Raw genomic sequence first — 22357 nt, forward strand, 5'->3', positions numbered from 1 at the left:
GTGAGGGCAACTATATTTATTATATTTGGTTTGTTGTACATTTTTGTAAACCTTGGGTATACTTATGAATTAGAATTTAGCCAGAAACTTGCTCTTTCTCATTTTTCTAAGAATGTTTTTTTCTGTTTTTTAGTATTATTGAAATATTAAATTAAATGGCCTGCAGAGGCTTCTTTGAGGTGACATTTGAATCAAGATTGAGGCTAATTAGAATGAGTCGTGTGTGTGTCTGAGGAAGAGTGTTTCAGCCTGAGCAAAGGCTCAGCAGCAGGAATGTACAATCATGTTCCAAAAGCAGAGAAGAAAGATGTCAGTTTGGCCAGAGTGGATTGAATGAGGGAGAGAATAGTAGAAAATAAAGTCAAAGGTAACAAGAATTCAGGGCATGTAAGACTCTGTGGCCATGGCTTTTACTCTGAGTAGGGTTTGGAAAGTCATTGAAAGCTTTTGAACAGGATGACAGGACCTGACTTACATTTTTTAAATGTAAGGGAAGAAGCAAAAATATCAGTTAAGAACCTATTTAAGTAATTAAATTGTGGTAGAAACATGGCCCAGAACAATAGTGGGTACAGGTAATCAAAAGTGGTTGAATTGTGATTACATAATGAAAATAGACTATACAGGATTTGGTAATGAATCAGATGTGGAGTGTGACCAAAAGAGACCATTCCAGGATGCCACTCAGATTTTTGTTCTGATCAATGAGAATCATATGCTTGCTGAGATGGGGAAGACCAGAAGTACGTTAGGGAGAGATGGTTGCAGAGAGATTAGGAATTCAGTTCTAGACAAGTTAACTTGGAAATGTTGATTAAACATCCATGTAGCAATGTCAAGTCTGGAGTTTAAGGGACGGAGTGGGCCTGAAAAAAATAAATTTGGGAGCTTCAGCATATAGGTGATATTAAAGCACTGACACTACTGTGATCACCAATGTAATGCGTCAGGACAGAAAAGAGAACCAAAAACTGGCCTGGTGCGTTCTAAATTTAGTTTTCAGAAAAATGAGGAACCTTCTTTCCTTATGAAAGGAGAATGGATGGGATGATTAGGAGAGTGTGGTGTGCTAGAAAACAAGTGGAAGAAGCACTTTCATGAAAAGGGCATGATATTCAGGGGTTTTTTGTTTTTTTGGGGTTTTTTAATATATTTTATTGATTTTGTACAGAGAGGAAGGGAGAGAGATAGTTAGAAACATTGATGAGAGTGAGTCATCGATCAGCTGCCTCTTACACACCCCCTTACTGGGGACATGCCCGCAACCAAGGTACATGCCCTTGACCGGAATCGAACACGGGTCCCTTCAGTCCCCAAGCCGACGCTCTATCCATTGAGCCAAACCTGTTTCGGCTGATATTTAGTTTTTAAATGCTCCTGACAGGTCCAATAAGATGGGGATTAACCATTATCTTCAGCAACAGGGAGTCACTGAATGACTCTGACAGAAGGATTGGGTGGAGTAGTGGTGTGAAAGCTACTACACCTTTAGAATCTCTATTTGGGATGGTTTCCAGTAAGAATGGCAGTAGAGAAATTGTAGAAAGGGAGTTAGTTCCTCCAGCAGGTTAGCTTAAAAGAGAGAAATGGGACAATAGCTGAAGGTGGACAAAGCTGACAGAGAATGTTTAAGATTTTAAAAATAATAATTTGTTTGTATGCTGGAGGTACAGAAACAATGGAGAAGGAAAAAGTTGGTGAAGCAAGAGAAATGGGAGGGAATTGATTGTTTTCTCAATGAAATAGGAAGCTACATCGTCAGCCAAGAGTATACATGGAGGAGGAAATACTCGAGGTTTGATGAGAAAGGAGATGATATGAAAATGTTTTCCAGGATAATTTGTGGACAGGAGAAAATGGTATGGTTGTCAGGCAGAATTAAGACTCCAGAAACATAAAGATAATGATAATCATAAAATAACAAAGAGAATGCTGAAGTCATTTACTTAAAAAATTATCAGGCCAGATACACCATTAAAAATAAAACTAATTTATTTTTTTATGTATTTTGGTATTGTAACTAATTATCTAACTATATTTTAAATATCAAAAAGAATCTTTAAATTTTATTTTAAATTATTTGCAGGCATATAAAGCAGTTGTTAATGACGCTACCATATTTAAACTTGAATTACCTTTGAAGCAGAAAGGGTAAGTTTTTTTTTAATTATATGTTTAAATTTTATAAATTAAGTAGAAAAAATGTTTTTAATTAAATTTTTCAATTATAGTTTACATTTAATATTATTTTGTATTCATTTCAGATGTACAGCATAGTGGTTAGACAATCTAATAGTTGACAACGTGTACCCTTCTCCCCATAGATATTTCAACTATCCACCTGGAAAATGTTTTCTTCTTTTTTCTTTAGCATCTCTACTTGGTTATTTTTCCATCCTCATTAGTCATTAAAGTTATTTTAGTACCTAAAAAAGCATAGAATATGACTAAACTTCCTAAAAGTGGAAATCAATTTTAATGTGAATTTTTGTTTACCATTTTTTAAAATTGATCTGTCATTTATAGGATGAATTTACTTGTGCTAAATACTATTATAGAAAAATCAGAAAGTCAGAATGTAATGAAATAGTAATAAATCTGAGTTAGTTGTAGTAACTTCATAGTGCTAAGAAGCACTAAAGGTCAATTGGAAATATGTTTTGATGTAATTTCTAGCTGAGAGTTGCTATTTTAAACAAATTTCACACTTAATGCTAAAACATTTTTATTTATTATTATTTTTAATTTTATTTAAGAAAGAGAAAGAAACATGGATATGAGAGAGATGCATTGATTGGTTGCCTCCATACATGCCCTGACCTAGGATCAAACCTGAAACTTAGGTATGTGCCCTGCCTGGGAGTCAAACCTATGATCATAAGTTTTGGGTTTGCAGTGTTTTTAAATGGATGATAGTAGCTACCAACCATGTATCACTTTGGAATTTAAGTTACATTAGAAAGAAACATTTCAGAGAGTGAAGATGTTATGTTAACATATTAGTAATAAAAAGTTTTAAATGTTAACTTTTAGATATACATGGATTTACACAATGCAATACACAGGTAATGTATTACAGAATTATACATTGGAAGCATAATTCCGTTATTCAATGTCATTCCAATAAATTTATTTAAAAATAATTTTAATTCAAAAGTATTTTAGCAAGTATATAAGACTTTTGAAGAGCATTGGCACCCAGCCAGATGTAATTCAGTAGTTGAGCATTGACCCAGGAACCAAGAGGTCCCAGGTTCGATTCCCGATCAGGGCACATGACTGGGTTGCAGGCTAGATCCTCAGTAAGGGGCATGCAGCCAGTTGATAATGTTTCTCATCAATGTTTCTATTTCTCTATCCTTTTTCCTTCCCCTCTCTCTCAAAATCAATAGAAACATTTTCTTTTTAAATTTTTTTATTGATTAAGGTATTACATATGTGTCCTTACCTCCCACTCAATAAAAGGTATTACATATGTGTCCTAACCCCCCCCCCCCAATAAAAATATATTTTTTAAACAATAATAGTCCTGGCCGATTTGGCTCTGTGGATAGAACATCAGCCTGCGGACCAAAGCATCCCAAGTTCGATTCTGGTCAAGAGATTGGTTGCAGGATCCTCCTCGGACCATTCAGGGCTTGAGCAGGAGGCAACCAATCTGTGTATTTCTCTCACATCGATGTTTCTCTCTGTCTTTCCCTCTCTCTTCCACTCTCCCTAAAAATCATTGGAAAAATATCCTCAAGTGAGGATTAACAAAAAAATAAAATTATATATATATATATATATATATATATATATATATATATATACACACACACACACACACACACACACACACACACACACACACATACATACACACACACACATATTTATATATAGGTCACACACACTCCTATTTATATAGGTCACTACTAGAATGAGGCACAGAGGCACCGAGGGTATAAAGTGTTAAGGTCTCGTAGGTCTAGCTCTCGGAGAACCTAAGAGTGTGTGCCTCCTTAAAGTGTGTGCCCAAGATATCCGCTTGCTCACCCAAGTCCCAGTCCTAATCACTGAACTAATAAAACATAAGAAAATTGTGAAAAATTGGCTTCAGAAAAAATATTTGCAGATATCAATTATTTTTTTATTAATTGGTTTTAATTTCTTTTTTAGGGTAGGATTAAAAACTCAGCCTGAATCAAAATGCCCTGAGCTGCTTGCCAATTACTGTGATATGTTGCTAAGAAAAACACCATTAAGCAAAAAACTTACTTCTGAAGAAATTGAAGCAAAACTTAAAGAAGTGGTACATAATTTTTTTTTAATTTCAAAGTTTTTAATGACTGAACTTTGAATTTGTAATTTACTTATAAGACTTTCTGTGATAGCATCAATTTTACAAAAATGTATATTTATAAGAAACTAATATGAAATTTTATAGTGTAAGAAGATCTTTATAGGGCAGTGTTTTTCCTTCCTGCAAACTTTTATTCTATAACTTCCAGAAAGGGAAATAGCATTTAATTCTTCCCTTTATTGATCATTTTTAGGCAATTAAATTCTAGCACCTATTAAAGGTCAAAAAGTGGGGGGGAAGAAGGGCATGGTGCTGATGGTGATAGAATGATTGTTGAGATGTTGTTTTTCACCTCTCTTTTTGTGTGAGTCCAAAATAGGTAACTAGGGATGAGCGAGTTAAATAAGCAATTTTTTGCTTTCATTTTTTTTTCTTTTTCTGGTTGTTAGTGTCATGTAAATATAAGCCCAGAAAAATAAGAAGTAACAATAGACAAAAAGGCCTAAAGAGATTAGTGTCAGAAATAAGTATAGAAGATAAGCAAAAGAGCAAATTGGGAAGAACCATTGCTTTTTATGTAAAGTTTTATTACATATATATAACATTTGAAAAATTGATGTTTGTGGGAATTAAAAAGTTATTTGGTTATTGTCTCAAATTTGCTAACTTATGAGATAATGCATCCGAGATGGGCAATTTAGTAGGCCCCTCTCTCTGTATATACTTACATGAATTTCTGAATTTTGACAATTGGATATAGGAAGTTGTGAATGAGAGAGATGTATATGTGAATTGACAGTAGCCTTGTATTCTCTGTACAGCTCTTGGTACTCAAATACGTACAAAACAAAGACGTTTTTATGAGATACCACAAAGCTCATTTGACACGGCGTCTTATATTGGACATCTCTGCTGACAGTGAAATTGAAGAGAATATGGTCGAGTGGCTAAGAGTAAGTCAACTTTTAAAAAATATTTGATTTTCTTAATATAACAGATGATTCATATGTGGGGTTAAGTAACACATTTTTGTGATATCTTTAGTGTTGAAGAAATAGGGAATATTTTATAAACATGTAGCATCAATTAGATAACATAATGTGATATCTAATCATTTTATTTTTTAATAAGTAATTTTAGTGAAGCACTTTTAATCATTTGAACTGACCTTATTAAATAGGCCACATAACAGATAATTTCATTTTTAAGAGGTTTTCCATACTAAATACTTCTGTATATCAAAAAGAACCAATAGATAAAAGATGATGGCTTATTTAGGGTAATCATTACTGATTGTGACAAAATTCCCCTATCACAATACTTTGTCTGTTCCTCCCAGTTCATTTTAATGGAATTTGAGTTACATGAAAATGTGTTTTCATTTATATATATATATATATGGCATTATATACTGATATATAACAATAAAACTATATGTAATAATTATCTTTATTATACATAAATATTTTATGTCTTTCATTTAAATATATTTCAAATTGCAGATTTATAGATAAACCTGCTTTGTAGTGTGGGATAATAAAAATGACTGGGCAAACTGAAACTGTGCAAAGTGATCTTAATATTAAGTCACACGTTTTGTGACTTATTTAAAAAAATTTTGACAATACATTAAAAGCTTTTACTGTATAATATTAGGAAAATGAAAAATTAGCAAAATCAGTATTTATTTAGTACACTGTGATTTAAAATAAACTTTCAGTGTTTTATTTCTTTGGGAAAAAACTTTAGTTATGAGTAAATGTGCATTAATCATATTTAACACATAGTGGTAACTGAAAGTTGAACTGTGTTGTTGGTGTCCTGAGTTATTTATTATAGTGAGTAACTGAAATTCATGGGTATTGGAATTGTGCAGAGAAAGCCAGGATTGCCTGTACTATCTTATTTACTTTCTAAGAATTACATTTAGTAGGTATTAGACTATATACGTTGTAATAATAAGAGGAAGGATATTATTTAATACTTCTGTCTTTGGTTTTCATAGGAAGTTGGTATGCCAGCAGACTATGTAAACAAACTTGCAAGAATGTTTCAGGACATAAAAGTATCTGAAGATTTGAACCAAGCTTTTAAGGAAATGCACAAAAATAATAAATTGGCTTTACCAGGTATTATTTTATAATTTTGTATATGATACACACTTTTTAACTTTTTTTACAAGGAATATCTTTGCTTTCCAATAAATTAAAAATAAATATTAGCAGTAATAAATACAAAGATGTTGCAAAATTCACATTTCTTTAAGATTTCCTGCAAAACAGAGTTTATATTTGCTAATCCTTATTTTAGAAACTAGTACACTTTAAAAAATATATTTATGTTTTTATTGCTCTCAGAGTGGAAGGGAGAGGGAAGGAGAGATAGATACATCAATGATGAAGAGAATCATTGATTGGCTGCCTTCTGCACACCCCTACTGGGGATCAAGTCCACAATCCAAGCATGTGCCCTGACCAGGATTCAAACTGTGACCTCCTGGTTCATAGGTGACTGCTCAGTTACTGAGCCATCTGAGCGGGTCAACAAGAATACACTTTTAAAATCTTTAGTCCTGTTTATTTTCACTAAAGCTTACCCTGTATGTATGTACATGCATATTTGTTTTGAATTTTATCAATTACCAAGATTTACTTTCTATTTTTCTGATATTTTTGCCTATAGCTGATTCAGTTAATATAAAAATTTTGAATGCCGGTGCTTGGTCAAGAAGCTCTGAGAAAGTCTTTGTCTCACTTCCTACTGAACTGGAGGATTTGATACCTGAAGTAGAAGAATTCTATAAAAAAAATCATAGTGGTAGAAAATTACATTGGCATCATCTCATGTCAAATGGAATTGTAAGTAGATGTGTTAGTTAAGATACTGGTTTGACTGAAAGTGGCTGGACTCCAAATAAGAGTTGTTTAAACATGATAGGTTTGCTTCTCACACATAAGCGTCTGAGCAGGAGCAGAGGCTCTCCTCTGTGAACTTGTTAGGAACATAGGCTTCTAATTATTATATATCCCTTCCTTAAGATACTGCCTTTGTCTGCAAAATTCAGTATGATCCTTACTGTGTCTTTCCGCACAACAGAAAGATGAGGGTATATGTTCATTTAACGGCAACTTCTAGAAGTTTCCCCCATCATTTCCACTTATATCTCCTAGGCCAGAACTCAGTCATATAACTGCATTTGTTCCAGGGAAAGTTGGGAGATAAGCCTTTATTCTGGGCAGTCAATGAGTTCTGTTAAAAATTGTAACGAAATGCCATGAATGAAAGCAAAGAATGAATATTGGAAGGCAGCTACCAGTGTTTTCCATATATAATCTCATGCAAGAGATGCTATAGTAGATAGATGGTAATCGTTATGAATAGAGTCTTAGTTTTAAATAATTATATTATCTGTTTTGTTACAGATAACATTTAAGAATGAAGTAGGTCAATATGATTTGGAGGTAACAACGTTTCAGCTGGCTGTGTTGTTTGCATGGAACCAAAGACCCAGAGAGAAAATCAGCTTTGAAAATCTAAAACTCGCAACTGAACTCCCTGATGCTGAGCTTAGAAGGACTTTATGGGTTTGTTTTTTATTTTTCAAATTTTATCCTGTCACATAGCAGAAAAGGTGTTGATTGCTTGTAATAAATTTGTGAATTCATAACAATTTCAAATTAATTTTAACCAAGAAAAATACATTTGAATGAGGTATTTATGGGAAAAAATTGAAAATAAACAAGTTACTATAATGGAGAAAGGCAGAAAAAGGAGAGAAAATTGAGTTGGTAAATTGTACCTGTTAGGAGTGTGACCAATGATTTCATTATGAGAATGTGTTTAAAGATCGATGACCAAAAATCTAAGAATTAGACAACTTTGGTTTTTTTGTGGCCTTATAAAATGTACTCAGTAGCCAGTTTGGCTCAGTGGGTAGAGCATCGACCTGCGGGCTGAAAGGTCCCGGGTTCGATTCTGGTCAGGGTCATGTACATTGGTTGCGGGCACATCCCCGTTGAGGGGTGTGCAGGAGGCGGCTGGTCGATGATTCTCTCTCATTGATATTTCTAGCTCTCCCTCTCCCTTCCTCTCTGTAAAAAAATCAATAAAAAATATATTTTTAAAAAATGTACTCATTAGCCTCCTACTCATAACTACATTTTATCCCTACTCTGTAGACATCTTAAAAGTTCCAAGATAAATTATTACCTAGAGAGAAAGCTGCTATATAACTGGCAAGTGGAGTTTGCTGTGGATCATGAATGACCAGTCCCTCTAGTGTCTTGATGTATTGTAAAGGAAACATGTATTGCTTCCTCATAACCTACTCTGTTCTCCTCATTCTCTCTCTTCTCCTTATGCATTTACATTATATTCACGGAGGTACCCAGTAAAAGGTTGGATTATGTAATCTTTTCTCACCTCTATTGAGCATGGTGGAGAATGGACCTTAGTATTTGTTACTGTTGATAGGTGCTAATTGTTTTCTCTTTGTCCTTTATAGTCTTTAGTAGCTTTCCCAAAGCTCAAACGGCAAGTTTTACTGTACGAACCTCAAGTCAACTCACCCAAAGACTTCACCGAAGGTACCCTCTTCTCAGTGAACCAGGAATTCAGCTTAATGTAAGGTTTATGTTGGTTGATTTAAAACAAAATTACCTTGTTTGAATTTTAATATTTAAAACACACCTGTATACTCCATCATTCTAGAGCAGTGATTTTCAACCTTTTTTAAAACTAATTACTAAAATTTTGCAGCACACACAAAAATATATTTTTGCCAATCTGACACATAAAACATATAATTTTGATTTATTCATATCAGATGGCTATTGTTGTGTTGTCATTTTTTATCTGGCAGTCTACAGGAAAAGAGGTCAGTGCCCCTGACTAAATAGTCAGGTACAGTATTGTATGCTTTAAAAATGCTTGTGGCACACTAGGTGAAAAAACTGCTGCTCTAGAATATGCCAGTGAACTGTTTATTAAACATGAATGTACTAGAGATGTTTATTTCTTCTTTTTTTTAATTGAGATTCTTTGTTGTTTAAAGAATGTCTCCTTTTCCTCCCACTGTTCTCTCCCCGGCTGCTCCCACCCCCCAGCACATGTTCTCACTCCCCTATTGTCTCTGTCCATTGAGACGTTTATTTCTTTACATAGTTTTCTTTTTTAAAATTTCCTTATTGATTAAGGTATCACATATTTGTCCTCAACCCCCATCCCAATCCCCCACCCCTCCCCACTCATGCCCTCACCTCCCTCTTGTCCTTGACCACTGGTTAGGCTCATATGTATGCACATAAGTCCTTTGGTTGATGTCTCCCTTTTATCCCTTCACCTATTTTTCATGGATACATATGTGCATACATTTTTGTGTCTGACATTACACTGTATTGCTTTTCTATTTTTAAAGTAAATCATCCTTTTGTATTTTAAAGCAGCTTTATGCACACAAAGCATTTGTTTTTTTTCTTAAGATTCACTTAGACTCTAGCCAGGTAGATCAGTTGGTTAGAGCATCATCCCAGTATGTCAACATTGCAGGTTCGATCCTGTCTGGACACATACAAGAATCAACCAATAAATGCATGCATAAATAAGTGAAACAACAAATCTCTCTTGCACACGTTCCCCCCCCTCTCTCTCTCTTTCTCCCGCCTCTCCCTCCCTCTTTCTCTTTTTGTTTCTATTTCCTACTTCTCTACCTATCCCCTTCCCCCTCTCTCTCTTCCTCTCCTGAAATCAGTCAATAAATAAGATTTTTTCAAAAGTTGTAGTTATTAATAGAAGATAATGTGGCCTGGCTGGCATGGCTCAGTGGTTGAGCATGGACCTATGTACCAGGAGGTCATGGTTCAATTCCTGGTCAGAGTACATGCCTGGATTGCAGGCTCGATCCCCAATAGGGGCATGCAGGAGGCAGCTGTCAATGATTCTTTCTCATCGTTGATATCTCTCTCTCTCTCTCTCTCTCTCTCTCTCTCTCTCTCTCTCTCTCTCTCTCTCTCTCTCTCTCTCTCTCTCTCTCTTTCTCTCTCAGTCTGTCTGTCTGTCTGTCTCTCTCTCTCTCTCTCCTTTTCTCTCTGAAATAAAAAAATATATCTACATTAATAAAAGAGAAAGATACAAATGCCCACCAGCCAATCAGGAGTGGGTATACAAATTAACCCAACAAAGATGTGTAATTTGCATACACAGGTGTGGACTAAAGACTGAAGGGGCTTGGCTTCTCTGCTAAGGCCAGAGCTGGGAAGCCAGGCCTCACTGCAGCCAGGTTTCTCCACTGCGGCTGGAGTAAAGGCCTGGGTCCCGGGTGCCGGAAGAAAATGGGTGCCAGCAGCCAGGGGAAGGAAGGCCTATTGTACAAATCTTCGTTCAACAGGCCTCTAATATATTTTTATATATATGATAATACTGAATTACAACATATATATCTTCAAATATCTAATCACATTCATGGCAATGTAAATTATATTAACTTTGTTATTATAGGGAGTGTTAACAGAGTTTTTATTGTGTTTGAGTGAAATCATAGGGTTTATTTTAGATAAAGCTATATATGTTGGTTATTTGTTACTTGTCCTTTAAACAATTCTGGATATTAATTTTTAAAATATTTCCAACTCTTTTTTTCTCAGACCTTGCTGCTATATGATGCTTACAAGGCCTCTCACTGTAAAATAATTTGATTCAATGTTTCTTTATAGAAAAAATGCAAAAGTTCAAAAAAGAGGTAAAATCAACTTGATTGGACGCTTGCAGCTCACTACAGAAAGAATGAGAGAAGAAGAGAATGAAGGAATAGTTCAACTACGAATACTAAGAACCCAGGTTTGTAATATTAAGATAGAATGTCTAAAATTTTTTAAACTTTGGCCTTTTGATGTTATTGTTTACTTCTTCAAGCATTTTTTTAAATTTAAAAGCATGTAGGTGTTTTAACCTTTTTGTAAGGAAGACCTAATTTCCATTTTACTGGAATTTAAAAATCATACTGAGACATCGTCTATCTGCCCTGGCCAGTGTTTCTCAGTAGTTAGAGCATTGGCCTGGGCACCAAAGGGTCTTGGATTCTATTCAAGGGCATGTGCCCAGATTGCGGGTTTGATTCCTCAGTGTGTACCTCTCTCTGTCTTTCTCTCTCTTTTTTCCTCTCTCCCTCTTTTCCCCTCTCCTTCACTCTATCTAAAAGCAATGGGAAAATATCCTCGGGTAAGAATTAACAAAAAGAAAAGAAGAAAAAGAGATGTCTCTATTGTAGACTGTAGATTGTGTCAAATCTTGGTTTTAGGTTCTTGTCTTCATTTGACCACACCTGATAAATGTATCTCAGCAAAAAATTACAATTCTGGGATTGATATATTTACATTTTTATTTGACTTCTAATTCCATTGTAATATGAAATTACAGAACATTTTTTAAAACATTTTAAAGCTAGGATTATGATACCTTCTGAAAATAATAAAGCTAATATACCATTATAACTTTAGAAATAGATCTAAAATATTAAAATCAATATGCCACTTATATAATTTTTACTTAGTATTATTTGAAACAACTGGCCAATGCAATGAGAAAAGGTTAAAATTTTTTTTATTGATTAAGGTATTACACATGTTTCCTTATCCCCCCATTGCTCCCCTCCCTCTCTCCCCCAACTCATGCCCTCTCCCCCCCACTCATGCCCTCTCCCCCCTGGGGTCTGGGTCCATTGGTTAGGCTTATACGCATGAATACAAGTCCTTTGGTTGATCTCTCCCCCTTACCCTTTCCCACCCCTACCTCCCCTATGAGGTTTGACAAAGTTTAAATTTTTGTTACTTAGAGATCACATAATATAATAAAGGAATAAAGATGAATAAATAAAAATTGCATTTCTATTTATCAGTAAACATTTTAAAACATGAGATAAAGTAAAGAAGAAATCATAAAATCCATAGGCATTTCTTTAAAAAGTAATGTTTAGTATCTTATATGAAGAGAGTGAACCTTTACTGAGATTGGAAAGATAATGTGAATAAAGAGATCATGCTCTTTTTGTTACTAAAAATTTTTAGTGAAGTGTAATTTACCTATAACAGAATACTATACCTTCAAAGTATACTTTTCAGTGAGTTTTCATAAATGTACACTGAGTGGCCAGATTATTTTGATCTCTGAACACATAATAATTTGGCCACTCTGTGTGTGTGTGTGTGTGTGTGTGTGTGTGTGTGTGTGTGTATTAGAGGCCCGGTGCATGAATTTGTGCATGGGTGGTGTCCGACCAGCCTGACCAGGGAGAGGGGACATGGGTGGGTTGGCCAGCCTACCTGCTGGTCGAACTCTTGGTCGAGGGGACAATTTGCATATTAGCCTTTTATTGTATAGGCTATACACTGAGTGGCCAGATTATTAAGTGTTCAGAGATCATAATAATATGGCCACTCAGTGTATATACCTGTATATCCATCATCTCAATTAAAATACAGAACGTTTTGCCCAGCTGGTGTGGCTCAGTTGGATGAGCATCATTCCATAAACCAAGAGGTGTCATTTCGATTCCCAGTTGGGGCACATGCCCAGGTTTCAGGCTCAATCCCAATGGGTGTGTGGGAGGCAGCGGATGAATGTTTCTCATTCCCTTATGTTTCTGTCTTTGTCTCCCTTTCCCTTCCTCTCTCTTAAATCAATATTTTTAAAAACTACAAAAAAAAAAGAAAACCCGAATCATTTCTATCACTTTAGTAATTTCTCCCACTTAATTCCTATCACCATTGCTTAGTTTTGCTTGTTTTAGTTCTTCATAAAAGTTGAATCAGACGGTATATGTACTTTTTGTCTCTGGCTGCCTTTGCTCAACATAAAATACCATATTCCTTAATGATAAGGCTGAATAACTTAATGAGTCAGTTTTTCTCATATTAGTATCAAGTTTACCAAATATCATACAAAAATTCAACTAAGAATAGTTTTGGAATTTTATATATTGACTAGAGGCCCAGTGCACAAAATTCATGCACTATTGGGGAAGGGGGTTGTCCCTCAGCCCAGCTTGTGCCCTCTTGCAATCTATTAGCCCTCGGGAGATGTCTGGGAGCCCTCAGGAGGGGCTCCTGCCACTGCTGCTGCACTCACCAGCCATGAGCCCGGCTTCTGCTGAGCAGTGCTCCCCCTGAGCAGTGGGAGCTCACTGACCACCAGGGGGCAGCTCCTGCATTGAGCATCTGCCCCCTGTTGGTCAGTGCATGTCATAGCTTCTGGTCGTTCTGCTATTTGGTCGATTTGTATATTAACTTTTTTTATTATATAGGATTCTCAGTTTTATCAGAATAATATATTTGAAACCTTAAAAAAATAGTAGAGTGATGATGGTCGAGCTTACCTTGCCAAATATTAAAACTTATTAAAATATCTATAAAATGTCCTAGCCAGTTTTGTTCAGCAGTTAGAGCATCTGCACTTGGACTGACGGATCCTAGGTTTGATTTTGGTCAAGAGCATGTACCTCGATTGCAGGCTTGATCCCACTGAAGTATATGCAGGAAGCAACCAATCTTGATTTTTCTCTGTCTCCCCCTCCCTTCCACTCTCTCTAAAAATCAATGGAGCCCTAGCTGGTTTTGCCCAGTAGATAGAGCGTTGGCCTACAAACTAAAGGATCCTGGGTTTGATTCTGGTCCAGGGCACATGCCCGGATTGCAGGGAGCATGCAGGGAGCATGCAGGAAGCAGCCGATCAATGACTCTCTTTCATCATTGATGTTTCTCTCTCCCTCTCTCTTCTCTGAAATCAGTAAAAATATTTTTTTAAATCAATGGAAAAATATATCCGCAGGTGAGGGTTAACAAAAAATATCTACAAAAATGTGACAAGCAGATTAATTGAAGAAAATAATTCAGAAATAAATATCCTTTATAAGTACAGACAAACTTTACAATAAAGGAAATAATTTCCATGGCCAATGAAAAGGGAATAGATTATTCAAGAAAAAGTTTTGGGGAATTTTACTTTTTTTAGAAAAATTATGATACATTTCTAGTTTATGGTGACACCAGGATAGATAAATTTCAGATGGATTAGAGTTGAGATGTATAATGGATGGCAAATATAATCATACTATTAGATGTGCAGAGAAAATGGAGGTTTGGGGGGTAATGAGGGAATAAGGATACATATGTAACACCTTAATCAATAAAGAAAATTTTTTTTAAATGGAGGGTTTTTTGTTTGTTTGTTTGTTTGTTTTGTCTTAAACTGATCCAGAGTTGTACCCAGTCTGGTAACCTCAGCTATTCCTTTAGGTCATGCTGAAACTTTCTCATTTCTCCCTGGTCCAATTCCACCCATTTGCATTATTTGCTATTTTCATAGATGGCATCTGGATGTATTGAGGTTGAAAGGAATTAATTTGACTTTATAGTGACAGTGAAGGGGCTGTCATATTTGTAGATTGTGAGAGTGTCCTGGGTTCTTGCTCATGGCAGCTGTGGAGTGCTTTAGGTAGGAATGTGCCATCTACCGTCGTCTGTAGCAGAGGAACTGTGATTTACTCTTTTTGCAGTTGGTAAGGACCACATAGCCACGTCCCTGCTCTCACTGCATCCTCTGCTCTTTCTGAGCTCTTGAGCTCTCTAAGACTGTGCCACATCTTCAGCGTGGCCCGCAGCCTACAGGGCACATGGTCATGTCATCCGCTGCTGCAGGATCCCTCTCCTGCCCTGAGGCAGGTTCATTACCGCTAAGCTCTGCGTCACGAGGGAATGGAGAAGGTTCAGGAGTGCAGATTATTCCCATCAGATCATATCACTCTTCTAGGGACCACCAGCATGTTAAATGGGGACCAGCCACTGGCCAGTGTGGCTCAGTCGGTTGGGTGTTGTCCCATGCACTTAAAGGTTGCTCATTCGATTCCTGGTCAGGGCACATGCCCGGGTTTTAGGCTCAGTCCCCAGGAGGGGGTGTGCTGGAGGCAGCCATTCGATGTTTGCTCTCACATCCATGTTTCTCTGTCCTGCTCCCTTTCTCTCTCTCAAAATAATTTTTTTAAATATTTTTTAAATATATTTTTATTGATTTCAGTTTTCATCTTAACTTCTTTATCACAACCACCATCTTACCACTATCAAATCTAGAAGGGAGAAATTGGGACATTTGCAGTTGTTCTCCTCTTCCTCCCTGGTTTCTGTAATCCTCAAATGCTTAAGGGACAGACTTTTCCCTCTTTCTTCTTTCTGTGTGGATCCTTGACATAGACGCCCGAGGTCAGGAGCCTGGCCTCTGGATATATTGAGAATGGGAAGAATTCACTTGATCCCTAAATAACAGTGTAGGAATTAAACCATCAAGGAAAATATTGAATAAATTGGCATAGATAAAAATGCTTACTCTTGAAGAAATTGAAAAAGATTTAGTTGAATCGGTACAAATTGAAGATAATATTTATAACAATTATGATTTATTAATCTGATAAATGTGTAAGTCATAATAATTATTAATGTCTTAAAACAGACACCAACTAGCCTCTCTTCCTACATAAAGAAATAACTGAATGCAAGTGGAGAAGTGTGTGTAAGGGTTTTGTTGTATCTTAATTGACTTTTAAAAATATATTTTTATTGATTTCAGAGAGGAAGGGAGAGGGAGAGATAAAATCATTTCTAGTGATGAGAAAGAATTATTGGTTAGCTGCCTCCTCACACCCCACAGCTGGGATCAAGCTCACAACCCAGGCATGTACCCTAACCAGGACTTGACCTCCTGGTTCATGGGTCGACATTCAACCACTGAGCCACACCAGTCGGGGTATTAATTGATTTTTAACACAATACTGATTATATACATATTGTGCTCACAGGTAATATAAATTTTTAGAATGTACATAGTGTAGAAAAAGGAATGAAAGGAATTGGCCAAAACATTAAGTCTGGGTTTTTTTTGGCCGAGAGATTATAGATAATTTTGCTTTTCCCTGTTTTTCAAAATGTCTATAATTGAATTATCTTTTACAGTGAGCATACAAAATATATTTATATTTGTTAAGAAAAGGATGCTGGCCCTGGCTGGTTTGGCTCAGTGGATCGGGAGTTGGCCTGTGGACTAAAGGGGCCCAGGTTCGATTCCAGTCAAGGGCATGTACCTTGGTTGTGGGCAAATGCCCAGTGGTAGGTGTTTAGGAGGCAGCTGATCGATGTTTCTCTCTCATCAATGTTTCTAACTCTCTATCCTCCCTTCCTCTCTGTACAAAATCAATAAAATATATTTTTTTTTAAAAAGAAAAGGATACATAATCTTCTAGTGTAGTGATTTTCAACCTTTTTTATCTCACGATACACACAAACTAGTAAATATCTGCAACACACCAAAAAGTTTATTTTATACCGATCTGACAAAAAAAAATAGGTATAATTTTGACTGATTTACAAAAAAAATAGTAATAATAATAATTACCTACCCCTTTTGTTCCAAAATGACTTTAAAAAAAAAGTGCCTATACTTGTACATAAGGATTTCTAGTCACAACCTTATTATGCGATGTGACAAATAGAATGCAACTCTATTATGTGACTTATTTAATACATACATACCACATGGCTGTTGTTAATTTGACAGTCTAAGTTAAAGAGTTCGGTGCCCCTGGTAAATAGTCAGGTATTGCATGTTTTAAAATTCTTGCAGCATATCATGGCACATTGGTTGAAAATCGCTGTCTTAGTGATTATTTATCATTTGGGTAGATGTTGGATAGAGGATAATATACGTAAGTCATTTTTTGTTTTCCTTTACTTAAAATAATCTAATTCTTCTCTTTCATTTTTATTTTTTGTTTTAGGAGGCTATCATACAAATAATGAAGATGAGAAAGAAAATTAGTAATGCTCAGCTGCAGACTGAATTAGTAGAAATCTTGAAAAACATGTTCTTGCCACAAAAGAAAATGATAAAAGAGCAAATAGAATGGCTAATAGAGCACAAATACATCAGAAGAGATGAATCCGATATCAACACTTTCATTTATATGGCATAATTTTGAACATCATGGACAATATTAAGAACTCAGATTTTGGAGTGCTTGGGCAGAAAGTTGCAACAGTTTGTGCTGAAGGTTTATTTGGACTCTGATTACATAAATATTAAAATCTCTGCCTTACCTAACAAAACAACTATATTTTGCCAACCACATTAGTTAGCATGATGGCATTCCCTTCATGTCACACACTCTTTAACAGCATGCTCTTTTGTGGGAGACACTTGCATTCATGAAGAGCCCTTTATGAACTTCTAAAAGGAAATTTGACTTATACCCACGGAAGAAATACAGTTGGGAGGGGTGAGGGTGGGATTCTTACTGTTTTTTCTCCTTTTTCCTCTCTCACAAAAATGTACTTGCACAAGGAAGGATCTTCAGATATTTGTGCACTGATAAATGTGTCATGTGTTGTTTTTAAAATGCAATTAAAACTAGAAATAGCACTCTTGGTTTCTTTTGATCAAAAGAGTGAGCTGGTCTACACAACATTGGGAGAGGAGATAAGTATTTAATACGTATCAAATTATTTGTTCAAACACTGCTTCAGTATAATAACTGGATTTTTATGGTGACCTAAAAATCGTATTAAATTTTTCCAACTTACAAATGTTGGCTTTCTTTAATCAAGAGACTGCCGTTTTAGTTGTTTGTTTTTTAATGATGATGAGTATTTTTTATTTTATATGGCTGGACAGCTTGTTTTGGAAAAGTGAAGCTTATATTAATTGCTTCTTCAATTGTTTGAAACATGTTTGAAGGTAGGGAGGTCATTTTGATTACAGAGTCAAAATAGCAAAGTTAAGTGTGTTTACTAATACACTTAATATATATACTATATATACCTAATATTGGTTATGCCATATCCAAATTCATTAAAAACAAGGCAGAAATTTCCTGCTATCAGATAATGCAGTTATATAACTGATCCCTTACTCTGCAGCATGGAAATATTTTGGTATTTTAGTCTCTTGATTAGGGATTTGTAGCCTCAGGTTTCCTGATAGGAAGGCATTCTGCTTTAAACAAGTAATAAGTACCAGTTACCTACAAGGAAGAGAGAAACCACAACATAGGAAAGACCTGAAAACCATAAATAAGTAAAAGTGTTGCAATCTTAATATGAACAGTGAACTTGCCAAATATGTGTACATATATATTTATATATTTGAAAAATAAACATTTTTTAAATGTTCAGAAGGCAACTCTTACCTTGTTCCTCTTAGTCAATCCAAAGTAGCAGCTGACTAGTTGCTGGTAACTGAATATCCAGAGGAGTGAAGATTCCGTACTTAAGGACATGAGCAACTTAAAAAGAAAAACTCACCACTGGGAAAGTATGGCTCAACGTGGATTTTTATTCCTAATGATACACGTTTCAGATTTTCTTGAAAATTAATTTGCTTTTTGTTTGATATTGAGTAAAATGGTTAACGTGATTTTGAAGCCAGTCGGCTGTGGTGTGCTGGAGCATTCTGGCAGAGTGACTTCAGGGGCGATTCACAGAGTCTGCCCTAACCCCAGAGGCTTTGCGAGCTGCCTGATGAAGGAAAGCTGATTTAAAAACATTTAAGGTTTTGCTGATTATAGTCCAATGCCTGCTCTGAAACTCATAGGAAATTGGAATTTTGTTTCTAATTTTAAATCTTTTACATGAGTTCTAAGATAGCATATGTCAATTATTAGACCAAGTCTATTGTGAAGAGTTAATTTAGTGCTCATCGTTTTCTCTAATTAAATGACTGCTAACAATGGGCAAATTCTTTTAAGAATTGTAATAATTGTGGTCCTTGTGTTTAGCAAATAGTTTGCTCTTGGCATATTTGCTTATCCAATATAAGAATGCCAAAGGAAGGAAATAATACAGGCCATTTTTCAAAGTTGAAGATTTATTGTTTTAAATTATAATTGTTCTCAGAACTTGTTTGTTATTTCTAATCATTTTGGTGATTTAAGAGTGAGAGCCATGATGTTTTGATTTAATAAAGGCAAATTTAATGCAAAAGTGGGTAAACTCATAGCAAACTTTTCTATTAAATTTTATAAATTTTTAATAGCTAATTATGTCCTAACTGTATTTTGGGGAATAGAACAGCAGTAAATACTGTAGTCACAGCTTTCAACATTTTTTGTTGTTGTTATGTACACAAAAGTTCAACTACTTTTTGGTGTTTATGAAAACCATTCAGTTGACAAGGTGCCTATGCCATTACTGAATTTTCTTTAAATATGTTTCGACAATAGATTTGCTAATTTAAATAAAAAGAATCTGAAGAAAAAGAACCATTTACCAGCAATTTGCCAAATACTTAATCACAGTTGTATCTTTATCAGGTCCCTTTTCTATAATGTGCACTTAAAATTAGTGCTGTCTGAGCAGGAATGAAACCTGACATAGTTAAGGGGGAAAAATATATACCTTTTTTTTTTTTTCTTCCCATGACTAGTATGGCAATACGACTCTTCACAGGTTAATTTAAGCTTCAAACATTCATCTTCTAACTTAGAGATGAGCCATTCTGAAATGTTAACATTTGTTACCATCCCATTGCCAGAGTAAGTAGACGTGAAAAAAACCTAAAAAGAAAAATACAGAACAATTTTAATACTTACAATGAGGTAAATATTAAACCATTATTGTTTCAATGATTTAATGAAGATCTTGAAAAACATCTGAAGTCTTCCAATTTTTACATTTATTAGAGGGGGTCTCTGCCTTCTGTCAACCTATTTAAACCTCTTACTTTGTGCATAAGTGTTGAAATTTCCAAAAATGAAATGTTAGCTTTTTATTTTTACTTCCTATTAAATTTAATGCAAAATATGGCTGCAGTTTAAAAGTATTATGCATTATTTGCAGTAGGATTTCATTAGCCCTGCTCAAAGGGCAAATTTTAAAAATTCAATTTGGTGAAAGATTTGCTAGTTTTCTGGAAAGATTTGCTATCGTCAACTCAAGCTGGTTTTCCAATTTTCATGTAAATGACTGGAATGCTATCTTACAAACTCTTTAAGGTCGTGTGTGTGAAGTGAACATTATATGAAAGCTTTCCTGTCATCTACACTATATGTGTCGCCTGGAGGGTTGGACAAATTTGAGTTCCTAAGTTGTAATCTATCCATATATGGTATGTACGATTTTGAATGTGTGCCACTACATTACTGAGGTGATAACGCTGTACAATTTTAAATAGTAGCAGTTTCTGTATGCAGTAGGCTGAAATATTTTGATGAACTGCTTAATTTTTTGGATTTTATTTTTTAAGTTGTATAATTTATTTTCTTGCAAAATAAAAATGTAATATAAAAGCTTTCACCTACCCAGAAAATGTTGATGTTCTACTGTAAAATAGTTTCTGAGCTTAATTAAAAAATTTATAATAGGTATATTTATGTATTTCATGGAGAAATAGTAAATCTCAGCCAGCCTTAGGAATCAGAAATATGAAGAGTAACCCACTTATTTTTCTTTTTAGATTTCAAATTCTAGTTCACAATGAAAGTTATCAGGAATGAAGCTTTTCCGTTGGTGCTAGCATATGGCCCTCATGCCTGGAAGAAGTAAAAAATTCTAAACCTGACAGCGATAAATGCATTCATTCACCAGTTTAATAGGCCTTGTCATAACATTTAAATTTCATATCAGATCAAATTTTAAAATAAAAGATAATATATATGTGAAAATTTGTAAATTTAAGTTTTGAAGCTGTAATTTAGTAATAAGGTTATGAAAATGGACCATATCTTTGTCATTGGCTGCTGTAACAATGTATAAAAACTGGGTGGCTTGTAAGCAACAAATTTATTTCCCACAATTCTGCAGGCTGGAAGTCCAAGGTCAGGAAACCATAATGTTTGATCCTGGTGAACAGCCTCTTACAGATCACAGACTGCTGACTTCTTGATGTATCCTCACATCCTCACCATGGCAGAAAGAGGGCTTTATAAGGGCACTAATCCCACCCATGGGGACTCCACCCTCATTACCTAATTGCCATCCAAAGCAAAGACCCTACCCATTCCCCTAATAACTTCACATATGACTTTAAGGGAGACAGATAATTCAGAGCACTTCATAATGATCCTAAACTAAACCGTAGACTTTAATGGGATTGTGGTGGGGTAGGAGGGTTGACTTGAAGACGGAAAAGTATGGTGTGAGTGTAAGATTCATCAGAACCTAGATTTACCATTAAGCTTTGAGGCTCTTTACTTGCACAAGCCCTAGGGATTTTGTATTGTATATTTTTCTCAGAGTCCCCAAAATATCAGAAGTTGAATGCAATCCTGATAACACTCAATGCATAAAGAAACCTGGCACATAGTGGGCACATAATGCCGATCGAATGAAGGAAAGCATGTGTGCTTGGGAACAGAGTAGAGTTCAATGTTTTAAGCTTTAGGTGGGAAAACTTTTATAGTTGCTCATTCTAGGCTATAAAATGTGGACTTTGTCACTAAAGTGTTTTGACCAATGGAGCAGGAGTCTTAGACTGTAGTGATATTGCAGATGTTTATGAGCATCTGATTCAAGAAAAGTCATGCAGCCCTAACCAGTTTGGCTCAGGGGATAGAGCATTGGCCTATGGGCTGAAGGGTCCCAGCTTCCATTCTGGTCAGGGGCATGTACCTTGATTGCGTGCACATCCCCAGTGTGCAGGAGGCAGCTGATCGATGTTTCTCTCTCATGGATGTTTCTAACTCTGTCCCTCTCCCTTCCTCTCTGTAAAAACCAGTAATATATATATATATATTTTTTTTTAAAAAAAAGACATGCATATAAAAGATACAAACAATTCTGTGTATAAACCTTAAGTGTTCCAACACCCAACATTAAAAACCGTTTAGAGAGAGATTCTAGAGTGAGGAAAGAGTAGCCGTTTGCTCTGTGGGTTGGTAGTGACCTAATGTCACAATTTTTTTTTTAATTTATTGATTAAGGTATCACATATTTGTCCTCAACCCCCCATTCCAATCCCCCACCCCACCTTCACTCATGCCCCCACCCCCTATTGTCCTTGACCACTGGTTAGGCTCATATGTATGCATATAAGTCCTTTGGT

The 22357-nt window shown here is 35.5% G+C and overlaps 1 protein-coding gene across 1 annotated transcript in view; it reads left to right on the forward strand.

The window, feature by feature from the left end:
- CUL5 (cullin 5) overlaps window positions 1-20603 on the forward strand; it is an 88429-nt gene extending 67826 nt beyond the window's left edge. The window contains 9 exon segments of the mRNA XM_036426375.2: window positions 2087-2151; window positions 4162-4294; window positions 5107-5238; window positions 6291-6414; window positions 6968-7143; window positions 7708-7869; window positions 8790-8908; window positions 10996-11119; window positions 17100-20603. Of these exon segments, the coding sequence (XP_036282268.2) occupies window positions 2087-2151; window positions 4162-4294; window positions 5107-5238; window positions 6291-6414; window positions 6968-7143; window positions 7708-7869; window positions 8790-8908; window positions 10996-11119; window positions 17100-17294 (1230 nt within the window). The 3' untranslated portion in view covers window positions 17295-20603.
- Window positions 20604-22357: the final 1754 nt, after the last annotated feature.

The sequence above is a fragment of the Pipistrellus kuhlii genome, unplaced genomic scaffold (assembly GCF_014108245.1).
Source record: "Pipistrellus kuhlii isolate mPipKuh1 unplaced genomic scaffold, mPipKuh1.p scaffold_m20_p_9, whole genome shotgun sequence".
NCBI classification, from domain to species: Eukaryota; Metazoa; Chordata; class Mammalia; order Chiroptera; family Vespertilionidae; genus Pipistrellus; species Pipistrellus kuhlii.